Source organism: Stegastes partitus, unplaced genomic scaffold (genome assembly GCF_000690725.1).
Source record: "Stegastes partitus isolate 25-593 unplaced genomic scaffold, Stegastes_partitus-1.0.2 Scaffold1579, whole genome shotgun sequence".
Lineage (NCBI taxonomy): Eukaryota > Metazoa > Chordata > Actinopteri > Pomacentridae > Stegastes > Stegastes partitus.
This window is the reverse complement of record NW_007579310.1, coordinates 161,398-182,810: the sequence shown is the minus strand read 5'-3', so window position 1 is coordinate 182,810 and position 21,413 is coordinate 161,398. Positions and strand designations below refer to the sequence as shown.

The 21,413-nt window shown below is 43.8% G+C and overlaps 1 protein-coding gene across 1 annotated transcript in view; it reads right to left on the bottom strand.

Annotated features, from left to right (window-relative positions):
• Nucleotides 1–4,089: 4,089 nt before the first annotated feature.
• The window catches only part of LOC103371407 (zinc finger protein 423), a gene marked incomplete at its 3' end in the record, with an annotated part of 84,750 nt that continues 67,426 nt past the window's right edge, over nt 4,090–21,413 (bottom strand). The window contains exons 4-18 of the mRNA XM_008300728.1: nt 13,533–13,710; nt 12,800–12,924; nt 12,444–12,525; nt 12,252–12,327; nt 11,854–12,134; nt 11,478–11,761; nt 11,004–11,384; nt 10,621–10,802; nt 9,024–9,563; nt 8,728–8,878; nt 7,942–8,523; nt 7,652–7,836; nt 6,658–7,079; nt 5,705–5,918; nt 4,090–4,174 (exon numbers count right to left, since the gene is read on the bottom strand). Coding sequence (XP_008298950.1) covers nt 4,090–4,174; nt 5,705–5,918; nt 6,658–7,079; nt 7,652–7,836; nt 7,942–8,523; nt 8,728–8,878; nt 9,024–9,563; nt 10,621–10,802; nt 11,004–11,384; nt 11,478–11,761; nt 11,854–12,134; nt 12,252–12,327; nt 12,444–12,525; nt 12,800–12,924; nt 13,533–13,710 — 3,768 coding nt within the window. The remainder of the gene's footprint in view (nt 4,175–5,704; nt 5,919–6,657; nt 7,080–7,651; nt 7,837–7,941; nt 8,524–8,727; nt 8,879–9,023; nt 9,564–10,620; nt 10,803–11,003; nt 11,385–11,477; nt 11,762–11,853; nt 12,135–12,251; nt 12,328–12,443; nt 12,526–12,799; nt 12,925–13,532; nt 13,711–21,413) is intronic.

Here is a 21,413-nt window from a genome sequence, read left to right as displayed (position 1 = left end):
TAAGGGTCAGCCGGTTATCGGCCTGGATGATTATTGGATCTAATATTCAGCATTTGTCCAATTATCAAAATTGATTACACAATAAATACATCTAAAAATGTGCTTCATTGACAGTGAAGCAGCCACATACAGCACTATCTGCTTGGATACATTTCATCAACACAGAAATGTCAAAAAGTTCTCTTTTAATTGAAGATGTGTAAAGCAAATAGCTTTCTGTTGGAGTCTTGTGAATTAAGCTTCCAGATATCAGTTTTAAAGTATTATTTTATGTGATTTTTGTGGCGTGTAATGTCTAATATGTAAATGACTCGGCTATAATCACACTTTAAATAACGCTACAGGGTCTATAATGCAATATTTAGTCTTATTTTGCAATGTAATTCGTAATCATTTTTTACCAGCAGGCACTTGGTGCAGCAGCTTTAGTCTTAGATGTGCTATACAAGAAAGTTGTCTTATCTATTCTATCTAGTTTTTGCTGCACATTTGCAATCTTTGGCTATTGAATTTGTATTCTAATTTGACATTTGTGTTATTGTAAAGAAATTTGCACCTGTTTTCCAAAAGTGCGATATAAATAAAGTTGTTCTTTTTACTATTATCAGTCTCCTTTATTACTAATAATTAGCATCGGCCCTAATATTAGTCAATATATGTGCAACTGCTTTTAGATTTCTGGAAACAATTAATAGAAGCTGAGAATTTTTTTAAAAATGCTACAGAAAAAAGGAAAAGTAGCCTAAGTTGTATAATGAGTAACATGGTGAGTAATAATACTATTTTTGAAATACATGACAAGCAATAAGTAGTGAATATATTTTGGTGAAAAATGTCCCCTAAACTGTTGCTAGCTCAAGGCAAAAATACTACAGGAGCAGTCTTCCTTGTGAAGACTTTTCCTCAGCGCTACAAGGATCCCTCCCTAGACTTCTCACTTTGACCCTCTCTTCCTCTATCTGCCTGTATGTTGTGTCTCTTTCTCTTCCTGACAGCGTAATTAACAGGACCATGGGGTGCACCATGTATTACCCATGGAGCAATGTGACAATCACATCACTGGACTCGCCTATCCAGTAGAAAACTCCCTCCTCCCTGTTCCTTCAACCAGTATGAACTGTCAACGTAATGGTAACAGGTTGGCGAGACTGAAAAACAGCAAAACACTTCGGGGTCAGTCACTGGATACGAACAGACCCTTTAACCGAAGGTGTATCATTTCATTTTATTTCATTTTATTTCTCCTTCATGCACATTTTTCAGTGACATTCAGGCAGGCAGACAGACTGAGAGGTAGTCTAATGCCTTAGGGTGTTTCACTGAACCATGTGACAATATCAAAAGTGACACAAGCACACCTACCAGTGGCAGAGGTATTGAATGTGAGAGCCGATGATAAAGCGTGCATGTGTGTCTTGATGAGGCCGGTTGACGGGCAGGAACACTTTACCAAAGATGATAATGGAGTGTACCATAAAAGAAAAAAAATGAGGATTAAGGAGGGGGAGACAAGAGGATCAGAAGAGAAGAATAACGCACAGAGAAAGGGAAAAAAAAGACATTTTCACACTCTTGTGCCTGCTGGTGCTCAGGTGTGTGCATGGCCAAGGATGTTATGAGCATCCAAACTGTAAGCATGTAAAAAAACTGCTTTATTAGTGTGTCTAAAACCTGCTAACTCATTCTGATTTGAGCATCAGTGGTGAGAACGTTACCATTAAGGCTTCGGACTTTAAACTGACTGATAACGGGTAGATAAAAAGGGTTTGTTTCCAAGATAAAAATGATTTACTTAATCTTCAGCACAATTCAGACCAATGTGGTTAATTAAGCTGAAGTGAGCAGAGAGCCTAAGAAATAAGAAAAGGCAACATAGACAATCAGAAGAAGAAAAAAAATCCTTGTTAGGATCTATTTCTTGCTGCCAGATACATTATATCTCATGTGTCTTTTAATTACAACAAATAGCAGTTTACATCTGGCATTCAATTCCATCAATGGGATATTAAACACGGCCTAACAGAGGAAGTAAAAATCTGAGCGGTTAATCAATACACACAATTGTGTTAGGAGGTTTTCTGTGCTTTAATGACAGCACAAAATTGACCACGTTGGTCCTCGGTGAAGCCGTGGATTTATTTTTGGTCGTAAATCCTGAGCGTTAAATCAGACCCTAATGGCTCCACATTGCGGGCACAATCAAACTTAGATTTATTACAACAATTTTACAGTCGAGGAAACAAAGTGACAGTTAACATCTTCTTTTTGGTCCTTGTAGTTTTTCTCTCTGTCAGTGCTTTTTCACGCCAAATAGGATCTTACTGTTTCCTCAGCTTTTGCTCCCTTCTCCGCTAAGAGAGTGGGGGAGGAGAGGCCTGCAGCAAATGTAATAATAGGAACTGGGCAAGCTCTTAAAAATAATCTGCCTCAATTTCATAATTAATCTGCGCTAGGTTTTCACACAATTAGCACGTTAATTAACCCAAAACTGCCACCACTGTGTGGGGATGGGAGTGTGTGTGTGTGTGTGGGGGGAGAGAAGGATGAGTTCTCTATCAGACATGGGGAGAAGGGAGAGACGTGACGATAACAGTGGAAGAAATAACTGAATGACTGAGTGGATTCTCAGAGTGGAGGAACAGGGGTAGAGGAAGGAGATCAGAAAAGGGTTAGAAGGTGAAAGGATGGATGAACGCAAGGAAAATAGGATTTTAAAAAAACGCAAGAATGAAAGGGGGTTATGTCAGAGATGTAGTGAAAGGCCAAGAAGACAGGTAACAGAAGTAATACCAAGTGTGTGTGTTCTTTTATTTCTGCATGTGTATCTGTTTTTGTGTCTCTGACTGTGTGTTAGACAGCGAGTGAGGGCGGGGCTGCACGCGAGGGAATGAAGTAAAAGTTACTCCAGCTGTACTTGTGTTTCAACCTCCTCTTCTCGCGTCTCCAGACATTGCTAGACAACTCTCACACACAGACACTCTCTACCTCCACTTCACACACACACGCACACACACACACACACACTCAGAGTACATCAGTGACTCTGGGATCGCCTGTCAGGTCTGGCGAGGGGCTGAGGGTGTGGGGTGCAGAGCATTTGTTCCCCAGAACAACTCGCGGGTCCACCTCGTTAATCTCCATGACGACAGAGATGCTAAGGCAGCAAATTAGCAGCAAGCAGGAAAAAAGACTGTCACGGGGGAAGCTCATAAAAGAACAACCAAACTACAGAGGTAGGTTTTAGCTAAGCACAGACACCACTTAGTATAGATGCACGCACACACAATTGTTTATGACCTTTTCTCAGCCCTTAACAGATGAAGTGAGGACTTAAATGAAGAAGCTTAACACTGCTGCAGTGCCTCATTTTCTTTCAAGCAAAACCGCCTTGCCAGACAAATATAAATAACTACAGCTACATGTGTACGATTTGCACATTATAATATACACTGCACATAGGTGTTGTCGCCATATCCAAACACCTCAAATTTAAACTAACATGTTTAGATACGGCAAGTTATGTTCACCACCTTAGCGCCTGCTGAGACACTGTTAATTAGCATAATCAACTCACAACACCTGCAGCATCATTACAGCATCACGTTCTAGCATGCGTAGTTTGACTTCATCCAAGCCAAGAGAAGAACACTCGTATTATGTGACAGCCAGTTGTTTATCGTCGGAGCGATCATATTAACTTGTCACTACGGCTCCTGAAACATCTCTCGTGCTTTACGCTTTACAACCTATAAAATTTTACCTATAATTTTGACTGTTTTCTAAGCAAAGCTTTTCCAACCCTCAGAGGTGCAGCCAAGTGGTAAATTGCACAACAGCTGGTCCACGCAGCCCACAAGTCAAAAAGACCTCTTCATTTCACTCGTCTGTCTCACACCTCCATATTTGCGTGAGTGCATGTGTGTCGCATTAAACGCATGTGAGGAAGAACACGGTTGTATCACGGTTCCAAAGTGCCATTTAACTAAGAAACAGAACCAGGAAGTGAGACGTTCCCGGTCACTGGGATCACACCAGATGCTATGCTGACACACACTTAAACACTGAGAGAAAGAAATGTGCCTCACTCACCGATCATGTGATTGGCGACGTGAATCTGGATTTCTCTTTCTGTCTCAAACGTCATTTGGCATTTAATACACTGGTAGGTCTTCTTCTGTAATATAAAAACACACAAACACAAAAATCATTGTTACTGGAATAAAACACGTCTTATCTTGCAAATTCATATGTAGAAAAGAATCTCGAGTGAAATCAGAAAAAAAAGATCAAGTTTTATGCACACAAAGTACATAAATTCCCTTTAAAATTATATTGCATTTCATTATTCAACCTTAAAACAATAAGTTCTACTCAAGAGTGAAATATTTTGAGTGTGAAGAAGTTGTTCAGAACATGTTTGATTATTTTCCTCTAAACAGAAAGAAGAAAAACTGCAAAGCTCAAGAATGAAAATGGTATTATAGCTCATTAAACTCTGAAACATCCAAATGTAGAATTTTTTTGTTCGGAAAATTGCACTTTTGTTCTTTTTGCAGTCGTCCCTTAACATGTGAGACACATGAATCTCACAAAATCTTGCACTGAAAGTCCAAGTCTGTGGAGACTCAGTAAAAAGGAAGATGAGGTGTGCGGTTACACGAACGCACAAGTAGGACCTCTGCAGAGAAGCAAGAATCGGAAATTAATAAGGAAGGGAGTGAACAGGAAAAAGATTAAGAGGAGAAGCAATGAAACAGAAACAGGAGGAAACGATGGAGAATAAAAAAAAAAGGACAAGAGAGAGACAGAAAGAGATACAGAAAGAGCCAGAGAAACAAGGGTGAGAGACTCAGAAACAAAGAGAGAGAGGAGCAGAGGCTCTGCTTATCCATTCATAGCACATAGCGATCACTCATGCACAAACACATACAAAATACACAAAGGCCCCACTTCCACTATCTCTCTGCTGCTTCAGCCTGCTAGAATGAGTACACACACATACACACACACAGAAATCCTACTTTGTCTGCTTTGTGCTGTTAGACTAAGCAGAAACAAAGGTGCAGGTAAGACAGAGGGTCCCTGGGAACTGTCTCTAACTCACGCACACACACAGACAGACGCACACACGCCAACTTGCAAGTACACACTCTCACACACACACAGACACGCGGCAGGTCCCGGGGAGCCTGACTGTCAATATCAAGTAGAGCGAACAGCTCCCACAATGCCTCAGCACGCCCCAGCCGCAGGACCCAGTGGGGCTCAGCTGACACACACCGACATACACATAAGCACACGTATGCAAGCTGCAGACACAAAAGCAGCAGCACGCACCAACACTTCATTCACTCACACACACACACACACACACACACACACACTCACACACTCACACACTCACACACACACACACACCTCATGCAAAGATACAGTTCAGCAGGAGTCTCTTGCACTCCTGAAAATGTCTCCATCTGTTAAATGCTGTTTCAAATGCAACACTGGCCATAATTATACAGTCTAATGTTTCACCTGCCACACTGCACTGGCAAACTGAACATGTAAGATGCAAACGTGATGCTCCTCATTTCAGTAGCATCAGTGTCAAATTTGCTTCCGCTGTTTTCAGTGAAAGATTTTCATCCAACAAGTTCCATCAAACCACAAATCTCTCTCTGTCTCATCTTTATTGATCCTGCCTCACCTTAGGTGCAGGTGAAGCCTCAGTCTTCTTTCCTGCTGCGCTGGTTTCAGGGCTGACCTCAGGGTGATCCGTCTGGACGTGACTCTCCAAGTCCTCCAGGCTCTCAAACTTCACCCCGCACTCTGGACACCTCAGCCCGGCCACGGCCTTCTCTCCTTGCGTGTCTCCGGGCGTGGCAGTTCCTCCTTGGTTGGGACTCTGGCCGTTCGTGCCCCTGATTTCGATTAAGCATTTGATTCGTTTTAGCAGACTTAAAAAAAAATTGGAGTTTGCATATCAGTTTCTATGTTACTGTGTTTTATGTTCACTGCATCTAAAGCCTCTTTAATAAGTCTAGAAGGTATGCGTTCCACTTACTGAACTAATACTGCATATAAAGAGACCATGAGCAGAACAGGAAAGTGTTATATGAAGTGGTCAGAAGAGGTTTAGTGGTGCGTTTCCCAACAATTTCCCCAAAGTCTACGTATGAAATGTGCTTCTACCATTTCAGTGTGCTCTTTGGTGGCAAATTTAAGAATTATTAGTCCTTTGTTCAGATAAAAATGCTCAAGATGAGTATTTTTGGGGTATATTTACTGAACTGACCAGTATCTCAGTAGCTGCTGTTTGTTAGTCCCATCTTGGTTAAACTCAGGTCTCTGCTCTAGTGACTTCAAGAGAACAGTAGGCAATGCATCCAAATCCAAGCTTGCAAATACCTCAGATGCTAAAGGATTGATATCCCTTGGCACTCATTATTACTTTTAGTCTATGGACAATCTTTTTTGTTTTTTTTTTCTACATAGGTGATCTACCTAGTTAGGCAGTACTCAACCATGAAATGTTGTGTATTGTGTGTGTGAAAGGGGCCTAAATCCTGTTTAAAATTCTGTTGCACCCCATCTGTTTTGTACCAAAGTTGATTTTAAATGCACACGCTTGTCAGCAGGGTTAAAAAGATGGCTGCCTACCTGCTCATACAACCAGCACAGAGGCCGTAAGGCAGGCCATTGACATCTAGCTTCACCAGCTCGCCTTTGTTCTTGAACTCCTTTAGGCAGAAGGCGCATTTGTACAGCTTATGCTGCTGCAGCTGCCCATTAGGGGATGAAGAGGCTGAGCCGTTGCCTCCACCTGCTCCTCCATTCCCGCCTCCTCCTCCAGCTCCTCCAAGTGCAGAACCGGTAGAAAGCTTCTGCATGTGAAAGGTGCCGTGGATCTTCAGCTCTAGGGTGGAGGTGACCGTCTGCATGCAGACAACGCAGCGGAAGCCGGTGAGGGAGTTGCGGAGGTCGGGGTGCATCTGGCAATGCTCTATAAACTCCTCCTCACTCTGCAGGGGCATCTTACAGATTCGACAGGTTCCTGTGTCCAGGCTTTTACTGTGGGTCACCTAAAGAGGGAGAATATCCTCAGGAATTATCACTGCAATGGTTAATAATCACACCACAGGCTTATTTCTATCTTTGATCAAAGCATCGAGGAACACTTTTTTACGACGCAACCGAATTATGAATCTTTATGGTCCATTAAATTATTTATTTATTCGATTGTAAAGCTATAAAAAGCATTTCTACATGAGCCTCCTCATAAACTAAATAAGGCACTGTTACCATAGTAAGTGACTGTAGATGCATTACACAACACATTCTTTGAGTATAACAACATCTTTCTTTGTTTCAGCGCAAATTGTCTCTCTTAGGACAATTTAACATTTTTTTTAAAGTCTAAAATCAAAGCAGCCAAAGATGTTTCAGGATCAAAATATAGGTACACAGACAGAAAACAAGAAAATGCGACACAGGAGAAAAGCACAAACATCCACAGACAACTGCTTTGTTATACTTGTGAGGGAATCCCTACTGCATTTGCACTTTCCCTGTAAACCTCTGAACCAAATGCTGAATCATACATACCACACCAACACATATACAGACTGGCAAGTAAAAGTGAAAGTCTGATCACCTTGTGTTCAGTGAGCGTCAGCAGAGAGGGGAATCGCTCGCCACATATCGGACACATGTAGTGTTTGGCAGGACCACGGTGCGTTTGAGCGTGCTCGCGAAGCCCGTTCTCAGAGAAGAAAGTTCTGGAGCAAACGTTGCACTTGTGGTTCCCTTTGATGAAGTCTGCCTTCTTCTTTCGCGAACCTGTTACACAGAATATAATTACTATGCATAACCCCAAATAAAATAATTATGAAATAAACTACAAATTCAAAAGCAAAAGCAGTGAATGAAAGAATCTGTCGTCACCAGCATCATCTTCTCCCGGCCGGATGTTGTGGTCCCGCAGCCGGTGGTTCTGCAGGAGGGACTCCATGGTGTAGGCTGCCCCGCAGATATCACAGGCATACATGGGCTCTGAATTGTCCAGCTCCTCCTCTCCCCCGCTTGCCTCGTGGCTGTTGGCTGTATCTCCTCCCTGGCCTGATCCTCCTCCCACAACACTACCCTTGAGCAGGATGTTCTGCAGGTCAGCTTGTTCAGCAGCCGCGACTGTTGCTCTTTCAACGCCTGCAGCACCTCCATTGCCACTTCCTCCTCCTCCTCCTCCTCCTCCCCCTCCCCCTCCTCGCTTGGAGGACTGAGCGAGCCCGTTGGGCGTCCCGTTCTGACTCCCACTGCTCCCTGTGCCACCTCCATTGCCGGTGATGTTGCCGCCATCGAAGATGCAGTGCTTTTCTCTCAGGTGTCTCTCCAGCAGTGAGATGGCATGGAAAGCTTTGCCACAGAAGCGACACGTGAACTTCTTGCTGTGCGTGGTGATGTGACACTGCAGCTCCACCTCTGTTCCAAATGTCTCCCCACAGAAGATGCACTTCCGAGGTTTGAGTCCTGCGAGACAAAAAAACATGCAGATTTAAGTTCAGTCTATCCCACAAAACTGCTGTCACACAAACGCTGTAGAAATTGTGATTTTCACTTGTACAGGAAATGACAACTTCTGTTCTGTTTCACACAATGATCATGTATTGGTTCCACAGTCAGATTTACTGTACAGATGAAACTTAGCATAACTTCAGGACAGGTGTACTTTACCTGTACCGAGACCTCCTGGGAGTCCCGACCTTTGGCCTAGGTGGTTGTGCTTAACATGAAGCTGAAGATCGGCCTCCTTTCTGAAGTCCCAGGCACAGGCTGTGCAGCGAAACAGCTTCTTCTCATTGCTGTGCTTCACTGCCAAATGCACCTGAATGACGAAAGGCAAAAAAGAAAGGCACAATCCAGGATAAAAAACCTTCTGTCTGTTTAAGTCGTGTATTAATTTTTACAGCCCATTCTTTGTAAAAAAAAAAAAAAAATTTAAAGGAAAAGTAGGAGGCTGTCGCATTTACCTGTATGGACACCTTAGAGTCAAAGACCTCCTGACAAAGAGTACAGTGGTACAGGACGAACGTGTGCATGTCCAGCAGGTGTTTCTGCAGGTCATCCACTGAGGAGAACTGTTTGTCGCAGCTTTCACACACATACTGTGTAGACGTGGTGGTGTAGTGTACTGTCAGGTGTTGAAGCAATGCCTCCTGGGACTCAAAATCCTCCTTGTTGCACTGGGGGCAGGACTGACGCCTCAGCAGCATCTCCAGGTGTGACTTAAGGTGGGCCTGGAAACCCTCAAAACTAGCAAACCGCAGGTCACACTGGTTGCACGGATAATCCCCGTTGCTTCCCATGGACGGGGTAGAGTCCCCTCCCAGTCGGTGGCGTTTCGGAGAGGAGATCTCGACGTCAGAGGAGGCTGGGCTCAGCTCGGCAACTTTAGCCTGCCGTTTGTTGTTGGCCAACGGGATGTTCTTGTGGTTCTCCTTTATGTGTTTGGTGAGCTTGAGGAGTGAGCCGAAGATAGGAGAATTGGTGCAGTAAGGGCAGGAGTAAACCTGTACATGGACAATAACTCTTTACTTTTTTTAAGATTATTATACATTGACATATGCTGATATACTGTTTAGTCCTGGTAGACTGAAAGAGAAGACAATAAAGATATGAAGAGTGGGAGAAAGAAAAAATAGCAAGAGCGAGAGACACAATTGTAGGCCATAACTCATACTCATAACTCTGCAAGTTCACATATAAAACCTGAGGTTTAATATGTCATTTATTAGCAGACAGTGAACATTGCATAAACCTGTGTCTTTTTGGCTCTTAAAGCCCAAGTTTATAAGAACCTATAAATCTGTGGCTGAAATTTATTAAGATAGTCTGAAGCATTAAAATAGGCGTGCATTTTCCTTTTTTGGTGCATGTAATTGTTGTGCAGCGCCTGTAATCGATAACCCACACATTAGAAACGTGGTTTGCATCAACTCCTGTCCACTTCCAATTATGTTTTGAGCACAGCCGGAACTGTGGGTCAAGAGGTGAAATGAGCCACACTTTGCACAGTTGCTCGCAGTAACTGAGGACTCATTAATCACAAACTCAGCACAGAAAATAAAATTAAATGATCAAAGACCATTTCTTACATAATTCAAACCGCCTAGCAACCAGATAATTGCAATCGGCTCCACAACTGTCTTCTAATGGACAGACAAGGCACATTTCGTTTCTCATCAGATTAAAGCCAAGGTAGGCAGTATTTTTTTTGGCATCAACCGGCAAAATTTTTTACAATAACTTTTCTGTATATTGTAATTCAAATGGTTTAAGGGGCTAGTTTTTTGGCTCAATTTCCAGGCTTTATAAAATGTATACTGTGATGGGGGAAATTGGCCTAAATCCAGGGACTGAATCCTGTGTGAATTACTTCTGGCTTAACTTTATTTTTTTTAAGTGTGTATACATGCCTGGTGGGAGGGGCTTAGAACATAGAGGGCAGAGCTGTAGGGGGAGTGTTGTATTTTCAAATTCCGACATTTTTGCCTTTTCCACATTTCTACCTACTGCAGCTTTTTCATATTTTGAAAATGTAATGCTCGACTTCTTCTTGATTCTCACCTCCATGAAGGACTGAGATGCAGCCTGCAGTACAGGTGACTCCAGTTTGGCCACCGCTCCTCCAGATGCATTTCCGCCGCCTGTAGCAGAGGTGCAGTGTGTCTGCTGAATGTGTTCTGTCAACGAAGACTCCGTCAGGAATCCCATGGAGCACTGGTTGCAGAAGAAGGCATGGTTCCCTTCTAGGATGGAGGAGGTAGGTCACATTGTGTCATTAAGAGCAACTACAATAAATCATGATGCTGCACTTGATGAAGTTATGTTTGGATAACTGTTTTCCTTTGAATCACACAACTACGCTATAAATCCCAACAATTTTTGTCTAAACTTTCTTTCTGATCATCACTGACTGAAAATACACACTTTGATTATTCTAAACCCACCTAATGTTGTGGATCCTGCCATAATCCCACCAGGCAGGCAGTGGGACACTCTGATGTGTTCTTGCAGAGAGTTGATGTCCCCGAACATGTCTGGACAGTAGTTGCAGTGGAATGCTGTGACGTTGGTGAACTGCAGCAGAGGAAATGCCGCTGCTGTTGTGCCCACGGTTCCTCCGCTGGCACGGTGAGCTTTCCGCACATGTTCATTGAGGTTGTAGAGCGTTGGCAGCGTTTCCAAGCAGAGTTGACACGTATGGCTCTGTTGCGGCTTGTCCGCATGGATCGTCTTCAAGTGGATCTCCAACACTGCCAGACTGTGGAAGTCTCTCTTTGAGCAGTACGGGCAAGAGTACGTCACTTTACCCCAGTTCCCTCCCCCACCTGTGCAGACAGACAGTAAAAATGGTACTTTATAAACACACAAAAGTAGCTGAAGCATTTTAACTATGAAGAGTTGACAAGTGACCATCATACCTCCACCTTGATGACCCAGGCTAATCCCTATGTCCTCCACAGTATCTGCGCCTCTCCTGCGGCTTCGTTCGCTACCCTGGCTGTGCTTTAGTGTGGAGTCAGGTGTCGAGCCTCTCTCCAGACTGGCACTAGAGTCTGGAGTGGCCGAGCTCATTGAGGCCACGCTGCCGAGGGCCGGGTCAGGACTGGCAGCACTGTGATTAGAGGAGTCGGGTTGACGATGGCTGTCTAGGTGGCAGTAGACGTCCTCTACAGACGGGAACTGTTCTGAACAGACAGGACATCTGGGGATACAGAAAAAGACCCATAAAAGTCAAGTTCTACAGTAATAAAAATTGTGGGGTAGAACGTGTTAATAAGCGAATCTCTGCAGTACTTGTGTTTGCGGTTGGCATGCTGGGTTTCGATATGCGTGAGGAGCGAAGCCTCATCTAGAAAGATCTCAGGACAGTGGATGCATTGCAAGTCAGCTCGGTCGGACAGCTGGGGGTGTCTGGTCAGGACGTGTTTCTCCAACTCGTCGGTCTGGCTGAACGTCTCCTCGCAGTAATCGCACATATACAGGTCCTGCTCCAGGTCGCCCTCTCCTCCTGATCCCTTCTTCCCTCCATCTCTCTCGCTCCTCAGCGCAAGATGTTCTCTGTTCTTACGATGAGCCTGCCAGACACAGAAATAGTCAAGTTTCTTATTATAGTCCTGAACAATGGGAGTAATAAGAACCAAACTAGTAGTTTGCATGAGAGGAGTAACATCTTAAAAGTAAAAACTGTTTACCTGCATGTGGCTCTGCAGCGACGATGTGGAGGAGAAGCCACGTTTACACACACTGCACTTAAATGGTTTGCTGGAGCTGGAAGTGTGAAGATTTAAAAAAAAAAAACTGTCACAAAACACATTGAAAAATCTAGTATGAATCAAAAGCAATTTTTGTACAAATTTCCTTCTAATAACCTCAGAAGCAGTTACCTGTGTGTCTTGAGATGGATCTTCAGGTGATCAGAGCGAGAGAAAGCAGCTTCACACTCCTGACAGCTATACTTCTTATCTCCTGTATCGTTTGACAGTTTGATCAGAGATAATTACTTCAGAGAATAGCTTCAACGTAGAACCCAGCTCAAAACCCAAGACTAATCCTGATATTTCTTCATTTGCTTTATTGAATAACAAGTTTATTATTGGCCCTCTATTCCTAGTAGGTTCCATGTCATTGTGGCCCATCAGTTCACTTAAGACATTTACCAGGTGAAAACAATAATAAAAACTGAATAAGCACACTCGGCAGGCTTGGAGACAAATAAAAAAAAATCTGCGTTTGCACATACCTGTGTGGAGTTTGACGTGGCGATCTCTGCTCCTCTTGTGTTTAAACAGACGGCTGCAGAAGGTACACTTGAAAGGCAGCTTGTCGCTGTGGATCTGCTCGTGACGCTTCAGGTAGCTCAGACGGCTGAGGAGACGGAAGACGAACAGAGCGGTGATAACGATGACTACCCGTTCTTTCAGACGCGCTTTATAAAGCGGTTTAATAAAAACAAACAGCCGCATCAAAATAGCTTCAAGTAGGAAGCAGACTACGATTAAAAACAACTAAAAGTGATTTAAAAGATTAAGGAGACTATGCTGGTTTTTGCTGCTTGGGACTGTCAGCTGCTTGAACTATTTTTCAAAACAAGGCATACATACATACAATAACGAGAAAGCAGGAAGAATAACGGAGAGCAGAACTGGAGTGAGTAACATAGAGGATAATAATGATGACTCTATGGTGCGTGTGTGTGACAGCTGTTCTTAAAATGGGTCTTGACTTGGTCCCTGGAGAGGTGAGTGAGAAATGTATTCACCTCATTCCTTTTACTGTTTGCCTTAGTGGTCCATGTTACCATGGTAATATTGTGAATACAGTTTATTCATGTACACACTGATATTCCTGAGTAGGACATGAGGAGGCAACTAAACACGCAAATGTGATATTGGCGTTTTTGTCTACAATCCATAGTGTGTTTCAGTCCACCGAGGAGGAACCTGCAGCCTCTTTGGAAACCACAAATTTAATACCTGAAGGACTTGTCACAGAACTGGCATGGGTACGGCAGACCTGCGCCTCCTTCCTCCTCTCCGCCAGTGGCCATGCCAAGGTCGCAGCAGCCATCAGGCATCTGTGACGGCGATGCCACGTCTTTACTGGAGGGCGAGGAAGGCACCCAGGACAGCCCTGCTGGGTCATCGTCGCCATCTGATAGAGAGGGGAGACAGGCATAGAAACATTTAGAAAATATCTTCAACTGCAGCAAGACAAAAAAAAAAACAAAACACAAAAATAACTTTCGGTCACAGCTGCAGGATTGCAAATAAGGAGACAGGTGAGCACAGACAGAAAAAAGGTGGGGGTAAAACGGGGAGCATTACAATGATTAAGAAGAAGTTTTCTTGGAAGGCAAAAGGAGGGAGAGGCAGCCTGTGGGAGTTCAAATGAGAAAAAAAATAGGATATAAACAAAAAAATAAACACATTTATCCTGGTTACACACACACACACACACAGAAGGAAAATGAGGATGGCAGAGATAAAGAGAGTGAATGAAACAGAAGAGAGAGAGAGAGCGAGAGAGACACTCCGGCAGTAGCAACATCTAAATAGAAAGCTCCAAGAACTATGTATCCCCGATGGAGCCCAGAAATAAGGACAGAGTGTATTTTCTCTCCCTTCATCCTCCCTCTGCAGCCATCCCTCGTTCCATCCCTCCCCTCAGCTCCCCTCCCCTCCCCTCCCCTCCCTCCATCCGTCCCCAAAGACCATAGATCCGCCTCATCATATTTTCATTAGGGCCTTGGCAGATTGAAACGTCGGAAAAGCGATTAGGAGATGTGGAGAGCAGAGCGGAAAGATGGCGATATTCACTCCCTTTATCTGTCATACATAGGAGATTATGCATTGCTCTTTTCCTTTTTTCCTCTCTCTTTTTTTTTTTCTCCCCCTCCTGTGTAGTCTGGCACAGAGGCGACAAAAAGGCCACGACTCCTTTAATAGACACTTCAGAATGGATTTCAGGCGACAAAAGAGGGGGCTGAATAATGCTTGATATTGTTCTGTTCTTCTTTGTGCGCTCTGTGAAGCAGCACAGTGAGGCTATTTAGCATTTGCCTGAAAAATGTAAAGGAGAGGAGAGATGAAGAGAGGCTGTTTTCTTTGCTTTTTATGTGATAGCTGATAGCTGTATCAACTAGGCCGGCAACAAATCAAAGAAAGTGCCAATATTCATTACGAGCACAATATTTCTGCAATGCAAACATTGCAGCTCATCCGCACAGACACATGAGCAGGAGAGAAGTTTCTCCTGATAATTTTAGAAACCTCTCCAAAGCACACACCGTTTTACCTCAACTCCTACCACAATCTTGTGCGTCTTCCGTGTGTGTGTGTGTGTGTGTGTGTGTGTCTGGTCTACTGTGTATTACGCCTTGCAGAGAGGAGGTGGAAAACAGATTCTTGTGATGAATCGATCGCGGGGAAAATGTAGGCACTGCGATGAGCAAATACAACTCTGCAGGGGGGTCTGGGTTAAAAAAAAAAAAAAAAAAACTGTAAACGCATTGAATTATGAATTTGACTGGAAGCAAGAAGGAAAATAAAAAAAGGGCTTAAGAAAATAGAAGGAATGGAGATATCAACATGAAGCCTAAAAGCAAGGAAAGAAGGAGGCGGAGACAGAAAAAGTGAAAGATGGGGCAGTTGGAGACGGAGGAATTGGGTTGTATGAAGGAAGATGAAGAAGCGGTGGCAGGGTGAAAGGAGTAAAACAAACAATATGTCATTCTAGAGCCGTGCACACAGCGAGGAAAACGTAACTCAGGAAAAACTTAAAAACGAGTGCAAATGAGATGAGAAGCCTTGAACATGGTACAGAGAGTTAAAGAGTCAAATCTGTCTGAAACAGGTCAGACAAACAGGAAATGTTACATTCTGGTTATTCTGAAAAAGTTCTCACTGATCAAACTGGCAAACATTTCTGAATAATTCGGCTTTTTTTTTTTTTTTTCTAAACGTCTGACTTCGTTCCTCTCATGCTATTAGAAAATTTATGATCCTCAGCGGCCTGAATACTTTGTTATGCATTGAGGACCTGAGTCGATGCCCCTTTCTTCACCTGATAAAAATCTAATTTTAACATTACATAACCATTAAAGAACCCAGGAATGAGGCAGACCCTCTTTCAACCAATAACAGAATCATCCTGGCCCATACTTAGGGCAAAATTCAGGGAGGACAGATTTCAATACTCAGTATTGATCTAATATAACTCTTGTAATTCCAATTTATAGCTGCCTGTGTGGAAATCTTATGCGTTGGAACGTGAGGTCCAGGGATTGTGGGGACTGAGGAAATTTAAAAAGTAGCAGGAACACAGAAATTTTTGATGACATTGACAAAGAAACTATTTAATTGGCGCTGCTCACATTAAATACCTGAGGTTAGCATTAACATTGATGTTAATTCTGCACAGTCAATCAATGCATTCTTAAAAACTAGTTGTGACTAACTGGATTGCTGTTGCTTTTTAATTTCTTCTATCTCAAATCAATGTGAACATGGTAGCGTAAATCAGCACATTATAGAAAATTGAAATATATCCGACAAAAGATACAGCAAATGAAACCATGTAAAGCCCAGTGCAGCAACAAATTTCTATTATTTCTATTAAAATGTACATAAACCAGTTAAAGCAAGCTGCTGCACATGCTGTTGTCTTTTCTCCCTAAAAACAATGGCTTGTCTTTCCTTTCATTCTTAGAGACACCAAGAGAAGACTGGATTACATGCCAGTGTACAAAAAAATCTACTATTAAATGTACCATCTGCATGGAGTAAAGCTGGTGTTAAAATATAGTGCGTCCATAAAATGCCAATCCAGACACCCCCTGCTGCCCACACAACAGGGTATAAGTATTTAATGTAGCCCGTGAGAGATACATGATGCCGTCTCAAACATAGATACATCACTCTGCCACATTTTGTCTCCTCCTCTTAACTTTGTCAAGCAGACTTTCATTAAGAACAAACAGACAGAGGGAGTCAAACGCCAGACACAAAGAAATACTCAAACCCAAAATGTTCAGCACAAAGAACTGAAAATTAAATCTCAAAGACTTGCAAGAAAAGTGGCAAAGAATAGGGAGTAAACAAACCCCAAAAACAATTAAAGTAGTTTTTTGTTTTTTTTTAATCGCGGTGCTGGTCCGGACACATGTGGATCATTACAGACTCACCAGTATGAGTCAGATAAATGGTAATGTTTCTGAGGTGGGAAAGTGTGGTGAGGAGAGACGAAGGGAGGAAGGGGGAGATTGCACTACAGAGATTCAGTCAGAGCAAGAGGGAGAAATCACTTTTTGAGGGGGGGTGGTGGGATGGAGGGGTGTTGAGAAAGAAGGGGAGGAGAGATTAGCGTCATTAAAGAGCCCTAATCCTCTGACTAGCGTGGCTGGCGCTAAAATGGAGGATCACACGGCTTTTTAACGGCGCCTTTGTCAGTCGGCCACGAGGGGACCTGGCAAGACAAGGCCGAATGGCAAACTGGGAGAAACTGGAGGACGGGGAGGGGGGGAGCGAAGAAAATTTCAATGAAAAGTTAAATTAGAGAAGAATCCTCGAGAGGAGAGAAGATGAGGAGGATGGATGGTTGGGGAGGGAGGAGGGGGGATTGGAGGGGGAAAAAAAAGAAAAAGAAAAAGAGGAAGAGAAAGTGTTGGAAATAAAATTTAAAAAAAAAAAAAAAAGGAGAAACAGCCAGGAGCAGGCGGACGCCGACACACGCTGTTCCTACCCCCGTCTCCTCCTCCTCCTCCTTTCTGTTCTTCTCTGGCGAATGAAAACGAACGAACGGAGCGGAGTGGACCGCGGGGCCCCAACCGCTCGGCTCCCGCTTTATCTCTCACTCTGCAGTCTTCTCCTTTCCCATCCATTCCCTCTATTCTTCATCCCTCCCTCTGTCCTCAGCAGTCCCTCTACTCTTCTGTCTTCATCTCTCTTCCACTACCTCCCTCCCTCGCTCCCTCCCTCCGTCACCTTTCATGTTGTTACTCATTATAGCACTGACATCTCTCCCTCTGTCCCTCCGTCTCTCCGACAGTTTCTCCCCTACTGGTGTTGGCCTTCACCCCTGTGTCTCGGCCTGGACGGGACCGAGGGAGAGGAGGAGGGGGGAAGATGTTCCAGATGGACGGACTCTGAACTCCAGAAGAGAGGGGAAAAGATGGCGGGATGAAAGAGGGAGGACTAGAAAAAAAGGAGGAGAGGAAGAGGAAGAGGAGAGACGACGAGAGGAGGGGAGACGAGAATGAGCCCAGGGAGTCTGTAATAAAAAAATTGAAAAAAAAGACGAGAAAGGAAACTGAACAGACCGCCTGAGTCTACCTGAAACAACAGACATGCACACGCAAACACACGCATGCAAACAACACACGCGCTCCCTGCATGTTTCTCTAATAGGCCAGACAGTGTGGCAACGTGTGGAGGACACAGCCTTGGTGAAACACTCTAATGAAGAGACACACACGCTGATCGATTTCTCTTTATGTTCCTGCCACCCTCGTCTCCGTCCCCCCCATCCGAACTCAGTGCGATTGTCATAACTGTCACACAGAGGGAAATTATATGAAAGCTGCAGAGTTTAGAAAATGGAACCATCATTAAAAGAAACTTTGGAGACAATTTTGATCTTCATATGCTGTGATTAACAACTCTATTAACCAAACTCCACTATATTGCGTCCAAATTTCTGCTGCCACTGACCGAGGCTGCAACCTGACCAACGGCTCGATGGACTGACGCAGAACCAACAGTCGAGAACACGAGTTCACTTAGTTCGCTCTGGATAACGGTGTCGGCTAAACGCCTGGAATGGAAATACAATCCATGTATGTCACGCGTTCTCTCTTTTATATTGCTTTGATGTTTGAATCAAAGGAGCTCAGCTGGTAGCAGCAAAAGGGTTTCAGGTCCCAGTGCTGCTACTACAAGAGCTAACATTGTCTACCACCTAGAGTTATGTGCAGAAAAATCTGAATTAACATTATAAATTAATAACACACAAAGTGATCTGCTAAGTTCAACATGCATTTAACTGTCAGAGTAAAATATTAATCTGAATACAGTGCTTAAGTTAGTGTATAAGGCTTTACCACATCTTTCCATCCAGCTCGAATGTATCTGAGCAAGAACTGTGCAGAAAATAGAAAACATGGTTGCTAATAGGGACAGATCGACTATCAACCTGGCTGATTATTGTGGTCGATATTTGGCATTTTCCCGATTATCGGTATCAGTAAATTCTTGTTCAGTTATTGATGCACTACTTCAGGTCTGATGCAGCCTCCTCTCTCTGTTTGTCGTCACTCTGTGGACTTGAAAATATCTCTCAAGCAAAAACTGAACAAGAAAAACAAAAAAAGGCACAAACCAGGAAATTAGCTCCTCTTAAAGTGGCTAAGATTATGCTAACAGCTAGTGGCTAAGTTAGAAGGCAGCCACAGATTACCCTGAAAGAGTCTGGAACCAATAATTAATAATGCTTTAAGAAATTGACCTTTGGGGGCAATAAAAGTGACAAAACAGTGACACGTAACTGCAGGAGAAAATCTGATCCGTTTCAATCAATCCCACGTAAACAGAGTACGGCGTCCTCATTTAATCACTCCTATTTCAATTTGACATATTCAGGTATGGTCATCCTTATTATGAAGAAGCCTAGTTATGAATGACAGGTTTGTTAATGTACATCGGTTTCAAGTATTGGCCACGGCCTTTCTTGATGACCAGTGCATCAGTATCGGCCCAAAAACTACAAACCAGTCGATTCCTGGTTGCTAACAGGGACATCATTCCCAATATCAACAGCAAGGAAACCTGCCTGATTTGTGACGCTGTCCCAGCTTAGATAAATGTGTCCACCTTGTTTAAAACGTAATCCTCCTATCAGCTTGTCTTTCTCTATACCTTCCCCTTCTCTCGTGTCCTTCCCCCACCCAACTGTCCTCTCCACCTTTCTCCTTGGCCATCGGCCCGGACCTGCACCTTTCCCTGCAAGACCCCCGCTGACCTCCTATCCCTCCATCCCTTCCTCGCTCCATCCCTCCTTCCACCGCTCCCCAGGCCCCCTCCGATGGCCCCAGGCTGCCCCAGGCGTGCGCACACACACACACACACAGCCCCAGACTCACCACAGGGGGCAGAAAAACAACTTCCACCCTTGGCTCACTCTGGGCAGCCCAGCACACACTCATTCTGGCTTTCGCTGTCTCACATAGACAGACACACATGCGCACACAATTAGGGTACAATTCAATATCCTGTACCGAGTTAGGTTGGATGAAAAACAGTGATACCATGCACCCAGTCGTTGTAATTTCTCCACACGCATCTTCATGTTTCAGGAGGACATCCTGCTGGTTAAAATAATAGTGGCTGTCTCCTTTCAGATTCCTGCTGAAAATCATCTCTAAATTTAGAGTTACATTTCCCTAATAAATTTCACAATTTGTCTTGTTTGATATTTCAGAGATGAGAACGCACAACTGAGTAAAGACGATTCTGTTTACTGAGAAGGTATTCAAAGGTGGTTTATTAATTGTTTGTACGACTGTAGAAAAAGTAATAACTGGACAGGTAATAAAAATGATTGGCAGAATGATCTGAGGTTTGTTTTTTTTTCTTTCCTCCAAACACTGGACATTGGGATGGCTAGACATGAGAACAGAAGAACAATCCCTACCTGGCTCTGTGATTACCATATGAGTTGACATGGCAACCGGTAAGCTAGACACAGCTTACTGGTTGCTATGCATTATGAGAATTGCACAGTAGGAAGTTTTCTTTGACCAGTCAAATTGTTTGGCTGAAACTACCTGTTGCGTAGTCTATCTAATGCAGCAGTCGTAAAAGTAGAAGCATGAATTCTTTCTGCTGCAGAGAAGGTGATACAGCCTCCACAGATAAAGACCTCACAAGTGACCAGTTTCCAACAATATTTCTTTTTGTAGGGATTGGGGTATCCTAACAGGCTAACAACGAGGTCTGGAAGAAACACACAAAACTGTGCAAAATGCATGCACAGTATGGTTGGATGTTAACTGGGTGAAGCGGTTCACACATATGCACATGGCTGCAACCCTGGCCCTGAGCTTGGAGGAGCCACAGTCCTCTGCTGCTGTCCTTGCAGCTCACATGGGATGCAGTCTGTCGGGACGAACACACACACACACACACACACAACCGTACACATGCGAGCCACAGCGAGGACAGACAGAAAGGACGATGCGGCAGTCTGTCCGGGGCCCGAGCCCACGAGGACGCGATGGATGGACGCGCACACAAACACATGCATTCATACAGTCACAAGCAGGCTGTGGGGACCCTCACCTCCTGCCCTGGGAATGGGTCCGGCTGCTTTGGACGCTTTTGGGCGCCAACTGCTCCATATGGGCAGTGTGTGTTTGTGTGTGTGTGCAAGTGTGTTTGAGGGCAGAAGGTTAGGGGCAGGGGGCTAAGGATGGGGGTGGGTGGACAGTGGGCTGGCAGATGACAAGTTTGTCCCTACCACACAGCATAATGTACAGTATACAAACATCAAACAGTGCACACACACACACACGACCTACACAGGGCAGCTCAACATTTTGAGACAAGGTCAGTGCAGGTAACAAAATGATATTGTAATTCCTGATTTAACATTTTACAGTATTTAAACCTTACAGCTACTTTATGGAGTCAAGAGGAGGGAGTAACATACTGTCAGGTGTTTGATTAGACCGTGAGGCTTTCAAATTACATGCAAAACTCATTTTATGGGCTTTACCAGAAATGTTGTGTTTGTAAGTTTTTGCAAGTGTTGTTGTGGACTTCAAATGAATTTTTCCTCTAAACCCCCAGCAGTTACTTGAT